Source organism: Ictidomys tridecemlineatus, chromosome X, assembly GCF_052094955.1.
Source record: "Ictidomys tridecemlineatus isolate mIctTri1 chromosome X, mIctTri1.hap1, whole genome shotgun sequence".
Classification (NCBI taxonomy): Eukaryota; Metazoa; Chordata; class Mammalia; order Rodentia; family Sciuridae; genus Ictidomys; species Ictidomys tridecemlineatus.
Genome location: NC_135493.1, coordinates 26,680,051 through 26,697,035, shown reverse-complemented (window position 1 = coordinate 26,697,035; position 16,985 = coordinate 26,680,051). Strand labels below are relative to the sequence as shown.

At 38.5% G+C, this 16,985-nt stretch overlaps 1 protein-coding gene across 6 annotated transcripts in view; it reads left to right on the top strand.

Moving 5' to 3' along the window:
• Window positions 1–960: 960 nt before the first annotated feature.
• Xiap (X-linked inhibitor of apoptosis) overlaps window positions 961–16,985 on the top strand; it is a 47,182-nt gene continuing 31,157 nt past the window's right edge. The window contains exons 1-2 of one of the 6 annotated variants that reach the window (XM_078034307.1): window positions 3,694–3,832; window positions 12,994–13,068. Coding sequence is in view for 1 of the 6 variants with exons in the window: in XM_078034304.1 (XP_077890430.1) it covers window positions 1,008–1,038 (31 nt within the window). In the remaining 5 variants the exon portion in view is untranslated. Of the gene's footprint in view, window positions 1,039–3,680; window positions 3,833–3,862; window positions 4,211–12,993; window positions 13,069–16,214; window positions 16,298–16,985 lie in introns of those variants that run through there. The other 5 variants (XM_078034306.1, XM_078034304.1, XM_005319340.5 and 2 more) reach the window with 5 other exon arrangements.

The following is a 16,985-nucleotide window of genomic DNA, read 5'->3' as shown; positions in this document are numbered from 1 at the left end:
GCACATGAAAGAAAAGTAGTGCAGGACTAATCACACACACACCTGGGATAAGAAACAGGATTATTGTCAGGAGCCTGACAAGGCTGCTCTTCACAAAGAGAGGGACAGCAGCAGCAGCAAGGAGGGAGAGCAGCAGCAACCCCTCCTTGAATGCTACCATTTATAGGCTAGAATCATGGCGGTGCACTAGGGGCGGGTTTAGTCTTGACTGACATAATAAACCTCCCCTGATCTTGTAGAAGGCAAGTTTGTTTCTTGGGAACATAGACAGGCAGTTTTCCTATCTCTCAGAGGGGGAACAGAGAAACCACCATGTCCCTTTATCTTCTCAAGGAGAGAACAAGGAAACCAGTACGTCCCCATCTCAGGGGCCAGTAAGTTGTCTCCTATCTCTCAGTAAGAGGACAGGGAGAGACTGGCATGTCTCCAGGGCAGCAGGTTTTATCTCAGGCTAGTTTCTGTTCTTGGGAATAAGAACAGTATTCATAAAGTGGGGGTAGGGAAAAGGAAGATGGCTGCAATTATGCTAACAGCACATACACCAGTAACTATACCACGTGGCAGAAAGCAATGTATTCCATAATAAAGGACCAAACTTATATGCCGAGTAAGATGAAAAAGTTCTGAAGACATTTGGTGAAGATGGTTGCACAACAATGTAAATGTGCTTAATGTCAATGAAGTGTACACTTAAGAATATGTTGCAATGGTAAAATTTCATGTGCATGTTACTATAATAAAAATGATGCTGGGCTGAGGCTATAGTTCAGCATGTGTGAGGCACTGGGTTCAATCCTTAACACTGCATATAAATGAACAAATAAAATAAAGGATTCTGTCCATCTACAACTACAAAAAAAAAGATTCTATAAAAAAATTCAAGTGCCAAAATAGTTCAGAAGATGAAGAGATAATCTTTAGCCAGGGGAATTAGAGAAGACTTTGTGTAGGGACAGGCTGAATAGACTAGAATAGACATAGGCAAAGGGAGCAGTTTGAACAAAATAATGAAAAGCAGGAACCCTGGGAACAAGACAGGTGAGAGTAAACATAAAGCTAAAGAGGTGTTGTTTTTTTGTGTGTGTGTGTGGGGGGGGATACTGGGAAATGAACCCAGGGGTGCTTTACTACTGAACTGCATCCCAAGCCCTATCTATCTATCTATTTATTTATTTATTTGTTTGTTTGTTTGTTTATTTATTTATATTCTGTGTAACAGCCTAAGTTGCCGAGTCTGACCTCAAACTTGCAATTCTTCTGTGTCAGTCTCCCAAGTTGCTGGGAATATAGGTGTGTGTCACCACCTAGGCTTTAAGGAGTTTTAATATTTTTTTTCTTTTTCTTTCTTTCTTCTTTTTTGGGTGGGGGGTGGGGAGTATCAGGGGTTGAACTCAGCGGGGCTTAATCCCTGAGTCACATCCCCAACCCTTTCTAAAATTTTTTTTTTTTTAGTTGTAGATGAACACAATATGTTTTCTTTCTTTCTTTCTTCTTTCTTTCTTCCTTCCTTCCTTCCTTCCTTTCTTCCTTTCTTCCTTTCTTTCTTTCTGTGGTGCTGAGGATCGAACCCAGTGCCAGCAAGTACTCAATCACTGAGCTACAACCCCAGCTCTCCCCATCCCTTTTAAAAATATATATTATTGGTTCTTTTTAGTTATACATGACAGAATACTTTTTAAAATATATTTTTAGTTGTCAATGGTCCTTTATTTGATTTATTGGTATGTGGTGATAAGAATTTAACCCAGTGCCTCTCACATGGTAGGCAAGGGTTGTCCACTGAGCCACAGCCTCAGCCCCTTAATACATTTTGACATAATATGAAAGCATGGAATATATCTTGTTTTAATTCAGTTCCCAATACCTCTCCTTCACCTTCACTCCTCCTACCCCTACTTTCTTGCTTCTACTGACCTTTCTGTCATTTACCCTACTTATTTTTTTTAATTAGTTACTTGTGGATGTATTCAATGGTGAGATTTACTGTGGAATATTCATATACATACATAGGAAAAGTATGTCAGATTCATTCCATTGTCTTTCCTTTTCCCATCCCCCACCCCTCTCTTCATTCCCCTTTGTCTACTCCACTGAACTTCTATTCTTTTTTAAATCCCCCCTCCTTATTGTGGGTTAGCTTCCACATATCAGAGAAAACATTCAACCACAGCACTTGTTAATTTTTATTTTGAGACAGGATCTTCCAAAGTTGCTTTGGGCCTTGCTAAGTTGTCAAGGCTAGCCTCAAACTTGCAATCGTCCTGCCTCAGCCTCTCCAGTAAATAGCATTACAGGATAGTGCCACTGAGCCCAGCAAGAGTTTTAATATTGTCTGGGAGTATTTAACTCAGATAGCTTTGTGCAGGCTGGATTGAAAGAACCAGTCTATGGATAGAGAAGTCAATGAATAGGTGAATAATGGTCAGACAGATCTGTGATCAGACAGATCTGCAGCTGAATTACGATTTCAGCTTCCACAAGTCACCTAACCTCTCTAAGCTTCAGTTTTCTTGACTGTAAAGGGAGATAATGGATAGTCACAGGTATTCAGGAGACTAAGGCAGAATTGCTTGAGCCCAGATGTTTGAGGACAGCCTGGGCAATATGGTGAGACCCTATCTCAAAAAAAGAAAGGGGTATAATGAATTCATACTAAATAAGATTGTTGTGAGATTTAATAGTGTTGCTTATTTGCTTGCAATTACTGTTATTACAATAAATCAGACGTGAGATGCCCAGCACTGACAGTGAGAAAAGATCAGAGGGGATAATAACTTAGCAAAAACCCACTGAGGAGCCAGGTGCGGTTGCGCATGCCTGTAATCCCAGCAGCTGGGGAGGCTGAGGCAGGAGGATCGCGAGTTCAAAGCCAGCTTCAGCAATGGCAAGGCCGCTAGCTAAGCAACTGGGTGAGACCCTGTCTCCAAATAAAATATAAAAAAGTACTGGGAATGCGGCTCAGTGTTATCATCCCTGGGTTCAATCCTCAATAGCAAAACAAAACAAACAAACAAACAAACAAAAACCCATGGACCAAAAAGAAAATTCTTTCCTCTGTCCTCCAAGTTCCCTTTTCATGAAGGGCAGCATCATTTAACATGCTAGTGGTACTTACGACATTTCCCTTAAAATATTCACAACTCATACACTCGCCTATAAGAGTCCAAGTTCCTCAAACATAAACTTATAGGTCAATCTGACAGTCCTATATTTGAAATAAACTCGGGGTATGATCAGCATTTTATGTACAATGACTTCCTGTTTTCTTTCTTTTCTTAACTCCTATCTCTTCCTTTCTTGTCATTCCTTTCATTTTTGTCCCCATGGGATTCTAATCTCAATTTCCTTATTTATTGGCCAGGCGATAATGGGATAGTTATTCTCTCTGGGCCTCAGTTTCCTCTGTAAAGTGGGTTTAATAACAGGATTGTTAAAATTACAACAAAGAACATGCTATATACCTAGCATATAGTGCCTGGTCTACAGTAAGAACTGAACATGTTCGACCTCTTCTCCCTTCTCTTTTCAATCCTTTTTTCCCTTTATTCCTCAACCCTAGAGTCCAGCAGGTAATGAGGCATGTGAAAAAAAAATCCTCGAGGCTAAAAGAGGAAACGGGGGAGCTAGGGGCGGGGACTGCGAGGTGCTCACTGCGCATGTGCGCCCGCTTGGGCAGGTTCTGGTTTCCAGCTTGGGGGGGGGGGGAGTGGAGTGGGGGGTGAAGAGGACTTGGTTTTTTCTGGCTGCCCCCTTCCGGCTCCGGGAAGTGGAGGGACCTTGGCGGCGTCCTGAGCGGGCGCGGAGCTAATCGAGGGACGCCTGGGCCGGAGGGGTAAGTTCGAAAATGGCGGAGGGGGGAAGAAGGAGGAGCTTTGCAAGGCTGACCTCTCAGCCGGAAGGTGGGAAGGAGACGGTCAGGGCCCAGTGGCCAGAGCCTGGCCAAGGAGGACGGACTGCGCCCGAGGCCTCTTGGAGGCCCTGAAGTGAACACACTTCGGGTTCCCCGACTCGCGGTTTCTCCGAGGGACGGGCTAGCTGGTGAAGGCCAGTGAGAGACTCGAAGGAACTTCCGTTTCCTTCTAGGCAGGGGCCCGGCCGCAGAGCGGAGTTGGCATTTCCAGATTGGGGCTCGGGCCGCCCCTCCTCTGGGACCCTCCCCTCAGGACCGAGCTGATCGCCGCCGGCGGTTAGGGCCCGCTTTCTTGGCGCGGTGGGTACTGCTTGTGCGGGCTTTCCTTCCTCCTCCCCCCCCTTTGCCTTTTCTCCCCTCCCCTCCCTTTTCCCCACCCTTCCCCTCCCCTAGGGCCAGGCGCTGCTAGGGAGGGCGGGAAGGCCGCGCCCGCCAGCCCGCGGGGGATGCCAGACTGGGGCTCCTGGTCCGAGTTCCCAGGACCGCGGAAGGAAGGCGGTGGGTTGGTGGGTGGGTAACTTCATGCCTTGGGGTTGGCGTCCTTGAAACCTAGACATTTACGGTAGATGAAGTCTGGGAACTTTTTAAAAAATATGATCAAAGGGACCCCCCCCCTTCCCAGTCGATGTCTGGCACGTATGGAGCAGGGTGGAGCGTGTCTGGCGGGGGCTTGTGAAACAGAAAGAATAGAGGCCAAAGAGCTTCCGGAAGAGGAAATTAGCTAGTAATTCTTTCCAACCTTTGCTGTCCTCGCCACCTTCCTAGCATATTCTCTGAAACAAAATCTCAATTTGACTTTCATTTTCAGTATTTTAATTCCACAATTCACTTAAATTTTTTTTTGAGGGAGGGGAGTAGTTGTTGCCCAAACTAACCAATGGCCCTCTTCATCCCCCACCAAAAAGAAAAAAGAAAAACGTCAATCAAAGCTTTGTAAAAACCTATTCGATTTTAATAATCTACTACTTTGCCTTCAAATATAATTATGTCAGTAGTTCTGTTTCCACTATACCTTGATAGTTAATAACTCATAGAAATTATTTATTCTAGTAAAACAGGAGGTTGCAATTGTATTCCTTTATTTCTTCTTCCTTTTCTTCCCCTTAATATTTGTTAACAGCCAGTTCAAGAGAACACTGTTCCAGACGGCCATTTTAGAATTATAACATTTTAGAGTTGAAAAGGATTTTAGCTCAACCCTTTTGTTTTACAAAACAGAAAATAAGGCTCAGAATTTCATTACTTGCCTAAGGCTACTCTAGTTAAATTAGAACCCTGGTTGTCTGGTTCCTTGGCCACCACTCCTGTGCTATTGCTTCACATAGCCTCCAAGCACAAAAATTAAAATGTATTCAAGTCAACAGTTCTCAAAAGTATACTACTTTGTGCCAGTGACTGCTCTGCCTTGAGTGTATTTAACATGAGTGTGAAGCTGGTGCTCAGATTTTTTTTGAAGTGAAAAATTTAGGTTAAGATATACACATAGACACAGGCACATACACATATGTATACTTGTTCAGATAATGTCTTGAAAGATACACAGGAAAAATGTTAACAGTGGTTACTTATGGAAGACACACAGGATGGGAGACTTTGCACTTCACATGTGGCCTAATGTCCTTTTTTTTTTTTTTTTTAAGAAAGAGGTGAGAGAGAGAGAGAGAATTTTTGATATTTATTTTTTAGTTTTCAGCAGACACAACATCTTTGTTTGTATGTGATGCTGAGGATCAAACCCGGGCTGCACACATGCCAGGCGAGTGCGCTACCGCTTGAGCCACATCCCCAGCCCCCTAATGTACATTTAAAATTTCTTTAAAACAAGTTTTAAAATTCACACACATCTATATGCATATCAACATAAGTAAGTATATGCCATTGTTATATACATGTATGTATGCATATATTCATATGTATTAGTATATTAATGATTTGTACTCTAAAATGCAGTATGGTTTATGTCAGCTCAGCTAACAAAACAGGCTCAATTATGGGGTGCTCATGTTTCTTCTGTTTTGTCTTATTGTTCCTTGTTAATATAACATAGCAAAAATGATACGTATTTTTAATACATACATTAATCATATGTATCTTAACAAAATGTGCTCAATTTCAAATTTTTTTTAAATGAAATGAAGCAAACTAACATTCAGAATATCAAATTTGACACCATGAAAGAAGTCTGAATTATAGAATCTTTGTGGATAAGAATTAATTTTTAAAATGATTTAGGGCTTGTGATGTGGCTCAGTGGTAGAGCACTTGCCTAGTATATGCAAAGCCTGGGCCCCAGTACCACCAAAAGAAAAGAAAGTTAACACTGGAAAGATGCCCAATGATTAGGAGTTTAGTTTTCTTGCTTTTTCAAATATATTAATTAAGATTCAAAGACAAAAAAGTGAATTGCCCAAAGTTAATAATAAATAATTAATAATATCTGATTATTAGTGAAACTTAGACTAGGGTCTAGGTTCTAGTCTGGTGCCCCTGGTACTATACCTGTAATTTTATTGCTTTCTAGTGCATTCAGTGATTCCAGCTAGTCTAACAAAGTAATGGGGAGGGTTAGGCCAATTTCAATGAGCAAAAATTATTGTAATTAATGTACCAGTTCATTTGTATAGTGCTTGAAATATTTTTATGAATGTAAATGTTCCCTTGACATTACATTATAAAATTAAAATACTCTATATTAAATGCCTGGACACCCCAAATATAAAATAATGAGATTTTGCTGTTTTTGTTTAATATTTAAGTCTAGTAGCTAGTGCCTGGGGCAGGGGAAGCTATTATTTAAAGAATAAAATTTACTAAGCGTCTACTGGGGGGACATTGTGCTTTTTGGTAGAATTTCCCAAGATGAATATGGTAAAATAGATGTCCTTGTTATCTTGAGACTCAAGATAATCATTAGCTGTCTATTCTTAAATTTTATCTCTGTGGGGTAATCTGGTAATGGTATTATAAAATGTAATCTGTTAGCAATTTTTAAGGTCACTGTGTGAATAGACTTGAGACAGAAACAGAATTGGTAAAATAAAAATAAAGTTATATTGAATTGAACAAATATATGATATAGTGGAAAGTACCTTGGATAAAATGCAACAGGACCTATGTTTTTGTCTTGACTTTTGTTTTCAGTTAGCCATAGAATTGTGTTTCTTAGCACTTTCATGTTTCTTTTTCTTTCACAACTTGATATGTTTATTCTACTGAATTCAAAACATATAAAGGGTATTTGAATATTTTTAAGTTATAAAAGAGATGTGTTGTTATAGAAACTTTATGAACTTTGGAATAGGACAAGAATTAAGATCATACTGTGTATAGATTGTTTTGATTCTTTTTTTCCCAATCAGCATTCTGTAGTGAACATTTCCTGTCCAAAAAACCCTTTCAAAAATAGTTTTTATCCTACATATTATTCTCTGTACTACCTGTAAAATAACAGATTTAATGTACTTGATTTCAAAGATCCAAAATCTATTATTTTTTTCGTTTATTATCTCAGATTTTATTTTTCTAAAATGCCTTGTATGAACTGGGCATGATGGCACATGCCTATGTCAGTTCCAGCTACTACTCAGGAGATTAAAACAGGAGGATCACTTGAACCCAGGAGTTTGAGACCACCTGGGCAACAAAGCAGGACCCTGTCTCCCCCACAAAAAGTCTCTTAACAATATCAAATCTATTTGCAGTAAATATCTTTTTTATGTTTATTTTTTTAGTTTTAGGTGGACACAATATTTTATTTTTATGTGGAGCTGAGGATTGAACCCAGTGCCTCATGCATGCTAGACAAGTGCCCTACCTCTGAGCCACAACCCCAGCCCTATAGTAAATATCTTAAAGGGTCAAAAAAATTAAGAACAAGGTGGAGGCCTGGCATGGGGGCACATGTCTGTAATTGCAGCTATTTGGGAGGCTGAAGCTGGAGGATTGCAGGTTGGAGCCAGCCTTGGCAATATAATGAGACCCTGTCTCAAAATAAAAATATAAAGGTCTAGGGATATAGCTCAGTGGTGGGGCATCCTAGATTAAGTCCCCAGTATTATACACTCAAAAAAAGTAGAGGTACAAAACTTGATAATTTGAGGTTTATTTTCATGTACTAGGACTGGGGATGTGACTTAGTGGTAGAGTACTTGGTTAGCATAGATAAAGCCCTGAGTTCAGTACCCAGCACACCAAGAAAATAAAAATAAATAAATTTCACATGCTAGGTATTTAAGTTTTAATTTGTTAGAGGTATAAGTTATACATGTTTCTATACTGTGTTAAAAGCTGTTGAGCTAGATACCTATAATCCCAGCAACTCTGTAGGCTGAGATTGGAGAATTGGAAGTTTGGGGCTAGCCTGGGCAATTTGGTGACACCCTGTCTCAAAAATAAAATAAAAAGGGCTGGGGATGTATGTAGCTCAGTGGTACTTATCTAGCAGTGTGAGGCCCTGGTCCAATCCCCAATACTACAAAACAAAAGTAAAACATATTTCAGATTTTAGTTATTATCAAAGGGTAATATGGTGAAAAGAGGATGGGCTATATAATTATCCAAACCTATCTATCCATTGAATTTTGGAAATTTTTAGCATGCTTAGTAGATTAGAAAAAAATATTTACATGTAGCTAAATATTTAACTGTAACATGGGACCAAGGAAAATGAATATTCGTTTGTACATAGTGTTTGATACTCATGAACATTAAATATGTTCTATTTTAATTTGGTTTGTAGTCTCTTATTGTGGTACACTTTTACTTTGTTTATTTTAAAATTCTGCCTAGGTAGAAAACAAACCTAACTGTTCAAATATAGACACAGAATGGCATTCAGATAGAGCTAAATATTTTTAATATGGAAAAAGAAAAGATGTAGGCTCTTATCCAGAACTTGTTTTAATGAAAGTGAGACTGGTAGGATAGGGGAAGAGGGTCGGGGAAAGAGCGAAGTGGAGGTACCAGGAATAAAATTGATCAAATGATGATATGTACATGTACAGATATGCCACAATGAAACCCACTCTTTTTTATAATTATTATGCACCAATAAAAAAAAAAAGACTTGTTTCAGCTGGGCACAGTTTACCTATAATTTCAGCTACTTGGGAGACTGAGGCAGGAAGATCACAAGTTTGAAGCCAGCCTTGGCAACTGAGACCCTGTCTCAAAATAAAAAGTGATGAAGATGTAGCTCAGTCAAAGTGTGCTTGCCTAGCATGGGCAAAGCCCTTGGTTCAATTCCCAGTACTGAAAAGAAAAAAAAAGAATACTTTCATTCTGAGAATTATGTAGGATAGATATTACCCAATTACTGAGTCATCCTTTAAAAGAACCTCAGCATGGCATTTGTGGAACAATCTCCTTGTAAGTACTGTATCCTAATCAGTCAGAATAAGTTCCAGTTCTGTGCCAGTAATCAGCTCTATTGCTTTAGTCAGATCTTAAACTTCTGTATGCCTTAGTTTCTATAAATGTATAAAAAGAGTGGTTTCTGCTCTCCTGTTTAGCACAAACATAGTCCATTATTGTGAGAAATTTTTGCTTATGTCTATAAAATATAATGTTTTTATTTTTTCAGTTTACTTAATTCTGAGCAACCTGCCCCTTTTCCAAGAATTGTTTTAGGCCATAGGTGGGTAGACTCTTTTGTTCTTGCTAGGCTCCACATTCATTATTTTTACAAGGCATTGAATGAACAGGTCAGAACTCCTGAGATAGCCATCACTCAGAAATATTTTTCAACAAAATCCGGAACTTCACCTAATCCCCCCTTCTATTTTAAAACCTGATGTTCAACATTGTCAATGTCAATTTACAATTGCTCCTCTCTCATTTGAGTTGCTCAGAGGTAGTTATCTAAGTAGCAAGCTGGGAGAAATTCTCAATAGTAGACAAAAAGATAAGAACCAAAGAGCATATCTGTCCTCCTCCTTGCTGTAATATATGAAAATTATCTTCAGTCAATGAAAAGCGAAAACCTTGCAATACCAGGCCCTGATATTCAGTGTTTACTAAGCTAATGAATTCATAGATGAAGAAAGCATTGTGACAAGGCAAATAGCCAAATAATGCTCCCAGTCTGATAGGAAGGACTGTACAAGGGTCCCCTTACTAATGAAGAGTCCAGCTGCTGCTGCTTTTTTTTGAGGCTTGAACCCAGGAGTGCTTTACCACTGAACCATATCCCCAGCCCTTTATATTTTTTGAAACAGATTCTTGCAAACTTGCTGAGGCTGGCCTTAAACTTGTGATCTTCCTGCTTGAACCTCCTAAATCACTGAAATTGCAAACGTGCACCACTATACCCAGCTTTGCTTGTCCCCCCACCTTTCCCCCTCTCCTTGCCCCCCCCCTTTCTCTTTCTTTTCATACCAGGGATTGAACCCGGGGCACTTAACCACTGAGCCACATCCCCAGCCCTTTTTTATATTTTAATTTTATTTAGAGACAGGGTCTCACTGAGTTGCTTAGAGCCTTGCTAAATTGCTGAGGTTGGCTTTGAACTCTAAATCCTCCTGCCTCAGCCTCCCAAGATGCGGGGATTACAAGAGTATGCCACTGTGCCCAGCTGCTTATTTCCTTTGATTAGGATATGTATATGCTGGATAAAATTTAGAAAATTAGGGCTGGGATGTTGTAGAGCACTTGCCTAGTACAAGCAAGACCCTGGGTTCAATGCATAGCACTATTAAAAAAAGAATATAATGTCAGATTACTTCTAGAAAAACTGTATTCCTTTTTTTTTTTTTTTGTCAGTGATTGTTGGGTGTTGGGGATCAAACAGCCGGGGCCTCATGCATACTGGACTATCACTCTACCACTGAGTTACATCCCCACCCCGAGATGTACCAATTTTTAGTTCTATCAGGGGAAAGTGCCTTTGTGATTTGTTCTTTGTTGATAGTGAAAGGTCATCTTTGTTAAATAGAATAAAAATGGTATCTTTTAAAATGTTCATTTCTTTTTTTTCAACTGTAGTTGAACACAATATTTTATTTTATGTAGTGCTGAGGATCAAACCCAGGACCTTGCACGTGCTAGGCAAGCGCCCTATCACTGAACCACAACCCCAGCCCAAATGCTCATTTCTTTCATCACTTATGAAATTTAATATTTTTATGTATGGTTGCTGACCATTCATACTTTACATTCATAAATTTGTCTATTTCTATCAAGGTGTTCATCTTTTTTTTTTTTAAGATTTGTAAATGTATTCATGCTGAGACTTCTTTTGGTATCTGAGATTGAACCCAGGACACTTAACCCCTAAACCACAACCTCAGTTCTTTTATTTATTATTATGAGACAGGGTTTCACTAAGTTTAGGGCCTTGCTGTATGCTTCTGCTTTAGACTATTACTGGCATCAGATGGGTGCCGTGTGGTGCATGCCTATATAATCCCAGTGACTAGGGAAGCTGAGACAGAATTGCAAGTTTGAGGCCAGCTTCAGCAACTTAGTGAAAATCTGTCTCAAAAAAAAAAAAAATTAAAAAGGGCTATGGATATAGCCCAGTGGTAAAGTGCCCCTGGGTTCAATCCCTAGTACATAAATAAATAAATATTAAAAGCATGTGTAGGAACATACAAATAGGGTTTGTTTTGTTTTGTTTTGTACCAGGTATTGAACTCAGTGGCACTTAACTATTGAGCCTCATCCTCAGACCCTTTTATTTTTTATTTTGAGATAGAGTCTTGCTTAGTTGCTTAAGTCCTTGCTAAGTTGCTGAGCCCGGTGTTGAATTTGTGATCCTCCTGCCTCAGCCTCCCAAGCCAGAGAAGTTTCTTGAAGGATATTTTCTAAAGTGTTGAACGTCTATCTGGTTTGTAGGATTCTCCCTGCTTCTCTTAAAAAGTACAACAGTTGTTTGTATTAAAGATTGGGTTAATAACCTTCTTGAGATTTTTTTTCTACCTGCTCTGATTTTAACAATGGTTTTTAACTGAGTTTTGAATAAGCATAAATGGTGTTATGGTTCCACTGTTTTTACTGTAAATGGTTTGTTTTGGAATCAGTGACAACTGTTTAATGATTGTTGTAAATTGTCTAAAGTTCTGAACAGTTTTCAATTAAATGGAATAGGATATAATAGTAATTAGTAATGAATTCTTGAGCCAGAAACCTATGTATTATTCATGGAAAACATTCTTTTGGGGAATGTGTCCCAGAATCTGTTGAAGATAGGTGAATACCTTACTCTGTGTCTGTCCCAAGGAAACAGTATCTGTGGAGGTAATTATAAATAAAAAAAAGTTGGCAAGGGCTGGGGATGTGGCTCAGGTAGCGCATTGCCTGGCATGCGTGCGGCCAGGGTTCGATCCTTAGCACCACATACAAACAAAGATGTTGTGTCCTCTGAAAACTAAAAACTAAAAATAAATATTAGAAAATCCCCCCCCCTCTCAAAAATAAATAAATAAGTTGGCAAAGATCGAAGGGAATCTGAACAAATTTGAATAGTTATGATTTTCTAAATTAGGTATAGACCATGTAACTAATATTCCCTTTGTTGGTTCTCAGTGTGCCCTTTCAAATGCTTGCAGAAGTATGTTTAAAGATCAAGCATATATTGTACGCTGCACTATTGATTCCTTTATGTTACTGAGCTTGTGGGCTAAATGCTTATTAATGCCATTCATTTATATTAATGGATCTAGTGCTTATCTATTTGTGGTACTGGGGATTGAACCCAGGGGGGCCCTACCACTGAGCTATATCCCCAGTCCTTTATTTTTGTTGTTGTTGTTGAGACAGGGTCTCACAGAGTTGCCACAACTTGTCTCGAACTTGTGATCCTCCTGCCTCAGCCTACCGAGTGGCTGGGATTCCAGGCATGTGCCACCAAACCCAGCTTAGTGCTTAATTTTAAAGAAAGAATGTTTTTGTTTTATATACATGTATTTATTTACTTTTGTATATATGTATGTGATGCTGGGGATTTGAAGCTGGGGCACTGTATCACTGAGATACATCCCCAGCCCTTTTTATGCATGTATTTATTTTTACAATACTGGGGAGTAAACCCCTGGGGTGCTCTATCACTGAGCTACATCCCTACCCCTTTTTACTTTTTGAGACAGGATCACACTAAATTGCCAAGGCTGGCTTCAACCTTACAGTCTCACCCTACCAAGTAGCTGGAAATTGAACTCAAGGTAGGTAAGGGCTCAACCACTGAGCTATACCCCCAGCCAATTTTTAATTTATATATTTGTGTGTGTATGTTTAAAATATGCAACTTAATGTTTCTGTATATATAATAAAATGATTACTGCAGAGCAAATTAACATGTCCACCATCTCGGATTATTACCTTTTTTGTGGTAAGAGTGGGAAATAGCTTTTGATTTGACTAAATGTAATTAACCTTAAAAATATTTTGTTGACCAAAGTTAAAAGGAAATATCCTTTGTATTAATAATTTGCCTTAAAGTTTTTGTTCATGTAAATGTATCATGTAAAAATGCCCTCCCTTTATTTTAGTGTTCCTGAGGATTGAACCTAGGACCTCACATGTGCTATAAGCAAATGCTGTACCACTGAGCTAAACTCCAAGACCCAAAAGCTGAATTTTTAAAATGATATGTATGCCCTGTTTTTCAGGGCATATCATTTTTAAAAATCCAACTTTTATGTTATTGTTTATTTCCATAGATAGATTTTCCAGATAACTGCAACAAAGTACTTTTTTTGGTGGTGGTACTGGGGAACAGTGTGTACTGTGTAACTCAAAATGCTGTTTCCTAACAGGGAACTGTCCATGACTAATACTTTAAGATCATTAAAAAAGGGATTAACCTCCATTGGGTCAGGGAGAATGCTGCTTATTTGTCAAGTGTCTTTACCCTGGATCTTCTACAGGGAAGAAAGAAGCTGAGGGCAAAACTTGTATTATTTCTGCAAGTAATGAGCAAAAAAAAAATGTCAAGATAAATTTTAAGTTATATGAGGATTTTTGATTAAGTGAACAAATTTTTTATGTTACTATGAAAAAAATTTATGAATACTATATAAGTGGGTTTTTTGTTTGTTTTTTGAGATGAGGTCTTACTGTGTTTCTCAGGCTGGCCATGAACTCCTGGGCTCAAGTGATCCTCCTGCCAAAGTCTCCCAAGTAGCTAAGACTACAAGTGCACACTAACATACCCAATTAAATACTGTAATATTTTTGAAATGTGGCGCTATTATAGGTTTTTATCACTAAAAGAATTACAGTGTTTGTTTGGACTTCCCATATTTCTTTATTTTGATCACATTTCTTGATGGGTGTGATGGCATAGTGCAGGAGGATCACAAGTTCAAAGCCAGCCTTAACAATTTAGGCCCTAAGCAACTTAGTGAGACCCTGTCTCTATATAAAATACAAAAAGAGCTGGGGATGTGGCTTAGTGGTGGAGGGACTCTGGATTCAATCCCTGAACTGGAAAAAAAAAAAGGGCTAACTTGATCACATTTCCTAGGAACAGTAGCATACAACTTTTAGTATCCACAGCAGTCTCAAGAGTCCAGGGAAGATGGTTGGTTGGATGTGGGATAACAGTGGCCTTATACAGGTGATTCAATATTTGTTATTTTGTCTAACATTTATTAAGCACTATTGTATTTCATACATTGCTATAGGCATTAGGAATACAAACGTTATAAGATATAGTAGCCTTTGGCATAAGGGATCTTCAATGCAACAAAGACATATACACATACATATCTATGTACATACATGCAAACATGTGCACATGCAGAAATGATCAAATCTTGTTCTCACATAACTTGGATAATCAGAAAACTATGTAGAGGATATTTAAAGGTACAAAGAGTTGTCATTCACTGGAGTTTTTTGTTGTTGTTTTTAATTTTTTGTTGTTGTTTTGTAGATGGACACAATATATTCATTCATTTATTTATTTGTATGTGGTGTTGAGGATAGAACCCAGTGCCTCAAATGTGCGAGGCAAGCACTCTACCACTGAGCTACCACCTTAGCTCCTCATTCACTGGAGTTTTGAGAGGAAAAATCAGCAAAAATGTCATAGATGAGTTTTTTAAATACATGTTTTCTGAGTTTTAAACAGATGCCTTTAATTACATAATGTATTTCAGTCAGCATAATAGTAATGGAATGTAAACTAGTCGGATTATGTTTCTTACATAACTCCTGTCATTTTTTTTTTCCCTGGTACTGGAGATTGAACTCAGGGGCGCTGTTCCACTGAGCTATGTTCACAGACCTGTTTTGTTTTTTTTTTTTAATTTTATTTTGAGACAGGGTCTTACTAAGTTGCTGAAGCTAGCCTTGAATTTGGGATTACAGGAAAGAACCACCATACCTGACTAGGCCCTGGATTTTGATCCCTACCAATGGGGGGGAAAATTACTTTCTTCAGTATCTGGTACATATATAAAAACTACTTTTTAATTTTTTTTCTAAGATGCTACGATAACTGAAATTCATGATATTATAAAATAGACTTTTTTGTGTGGTACTGGGGATTGAATGCAGGGCTCCTGAATGCAAGGCAAGCATTCTACCTCTGAGCTATATACCCCTGCCCTAGATTGTTTTTTAAAGTTGCTTAAGCCAATAGTAATTGACTCACAAATATCTTTTACCTAATTTTTTTCCAGTGCTGGGTATCACACTCAGCCTTGCATATGCAAGTGCTCTATCACTGAGCTACACCCCCATCCCTCTTAAAACATTTTATTTTTTTTAATACTTATTTTCTAGTTGTAGTTGGACACAATATCTTTATTTTATTTATTTATTTTTATGTGGCGCTGAGGGTTGAACCCAGGGCCTCACACGTGGTAAGTGAACACTCTACCACTGAGCCACAATCCCAGACCAAATCATTTTATTTTTTGAGAAAGGATCTACTGTGTTGCCCAGACTAGTCTCAAACTTCTGGATTCAAGTGATTCTTCTGCCTCAGCTTTCAGAGTAACTGATACTATTAAGAGCACACCATCTTGCCCATCTTGTTATTTTCATCTTCATTTCAAATAATGCAGATTTTTTATGAGGAAGCTTAATACTTAAATACATTTCTGAGTAGTGTTCTAATATTAAGTTTTTCTGTGCATGGGAATTTGTTTCTATTGCTTAACATTAGAGGGGTTTTTAAAATTCATTTAATCAAAGCTGTTTTATTTTTTACACATAAGACTATTTCTTAATATATTTTTAACATATAGAGAAAATGTCCTTTAAAATGAGGGGTCTTGTTTTTGAACTGGGGATAGAACCCAGGTGTACATTACCACTGATCTATATCCCCAACCCTTTTTTTTCTTTTTTAATTTTGAGACAGGGTCTTGCTAAGTTGCTGAAGCTGACCTTAAATTTGAAATCTTCTTGCCTCAGCCTCCTGAGTTGCTGAGATTACAGGTATGGGCCACCACACCATGCTGCTTCATTATTGTTTTTGCTTTTTTTGAATGAGGATTTGATCCAGGGGCAATTTACTACTGAGCTACATCTCTATACTTTTTATTTGTTTTGAGACAGGAGGATCTTGCTAAATTGGCAAGGCTAGCCTTGAACTTGTGTCAAAATATTCACACTACTGGAATACTTACTATAGGTTAAAAGATTAATAGCACCCCAGCGTACATATAGACATATACAAAGGAATGTTTTCCAGTAAGACTGAGAATAAGGACAAAAATTAAAGGAGAGAGGCTTTTACATTACCAGAGGCAGTGAAATTAATGGCTTGTTTGTTTTGGTACTAGGAATTGAACCCAGCTATACTCTACCACTAAACTATATCTCCAACCCTTTTTATTTTATTTTGAGATAGGGTCTCACTGTGTTGCCCAGGATAACCTCAAGCTTGGGAGCCTCCTGCCTCGGCCTCTCAAGTAGCTGGATTACAGGCACACACTACCACACCTGGCCCTTATTTTTTTTTTTAAACAAATTTTACCTAATAGTTTATAAACATATAAGCTTTAGGGTAGACACCAATGTGAATAACTATCTAGGACTTCATAATTCAGGAACATAGCTTCAGGGCTTCATTAACATGGAAAGCTATTCCTTAAAAGCAGCCAATTGTTTTGATTTCTTAGAA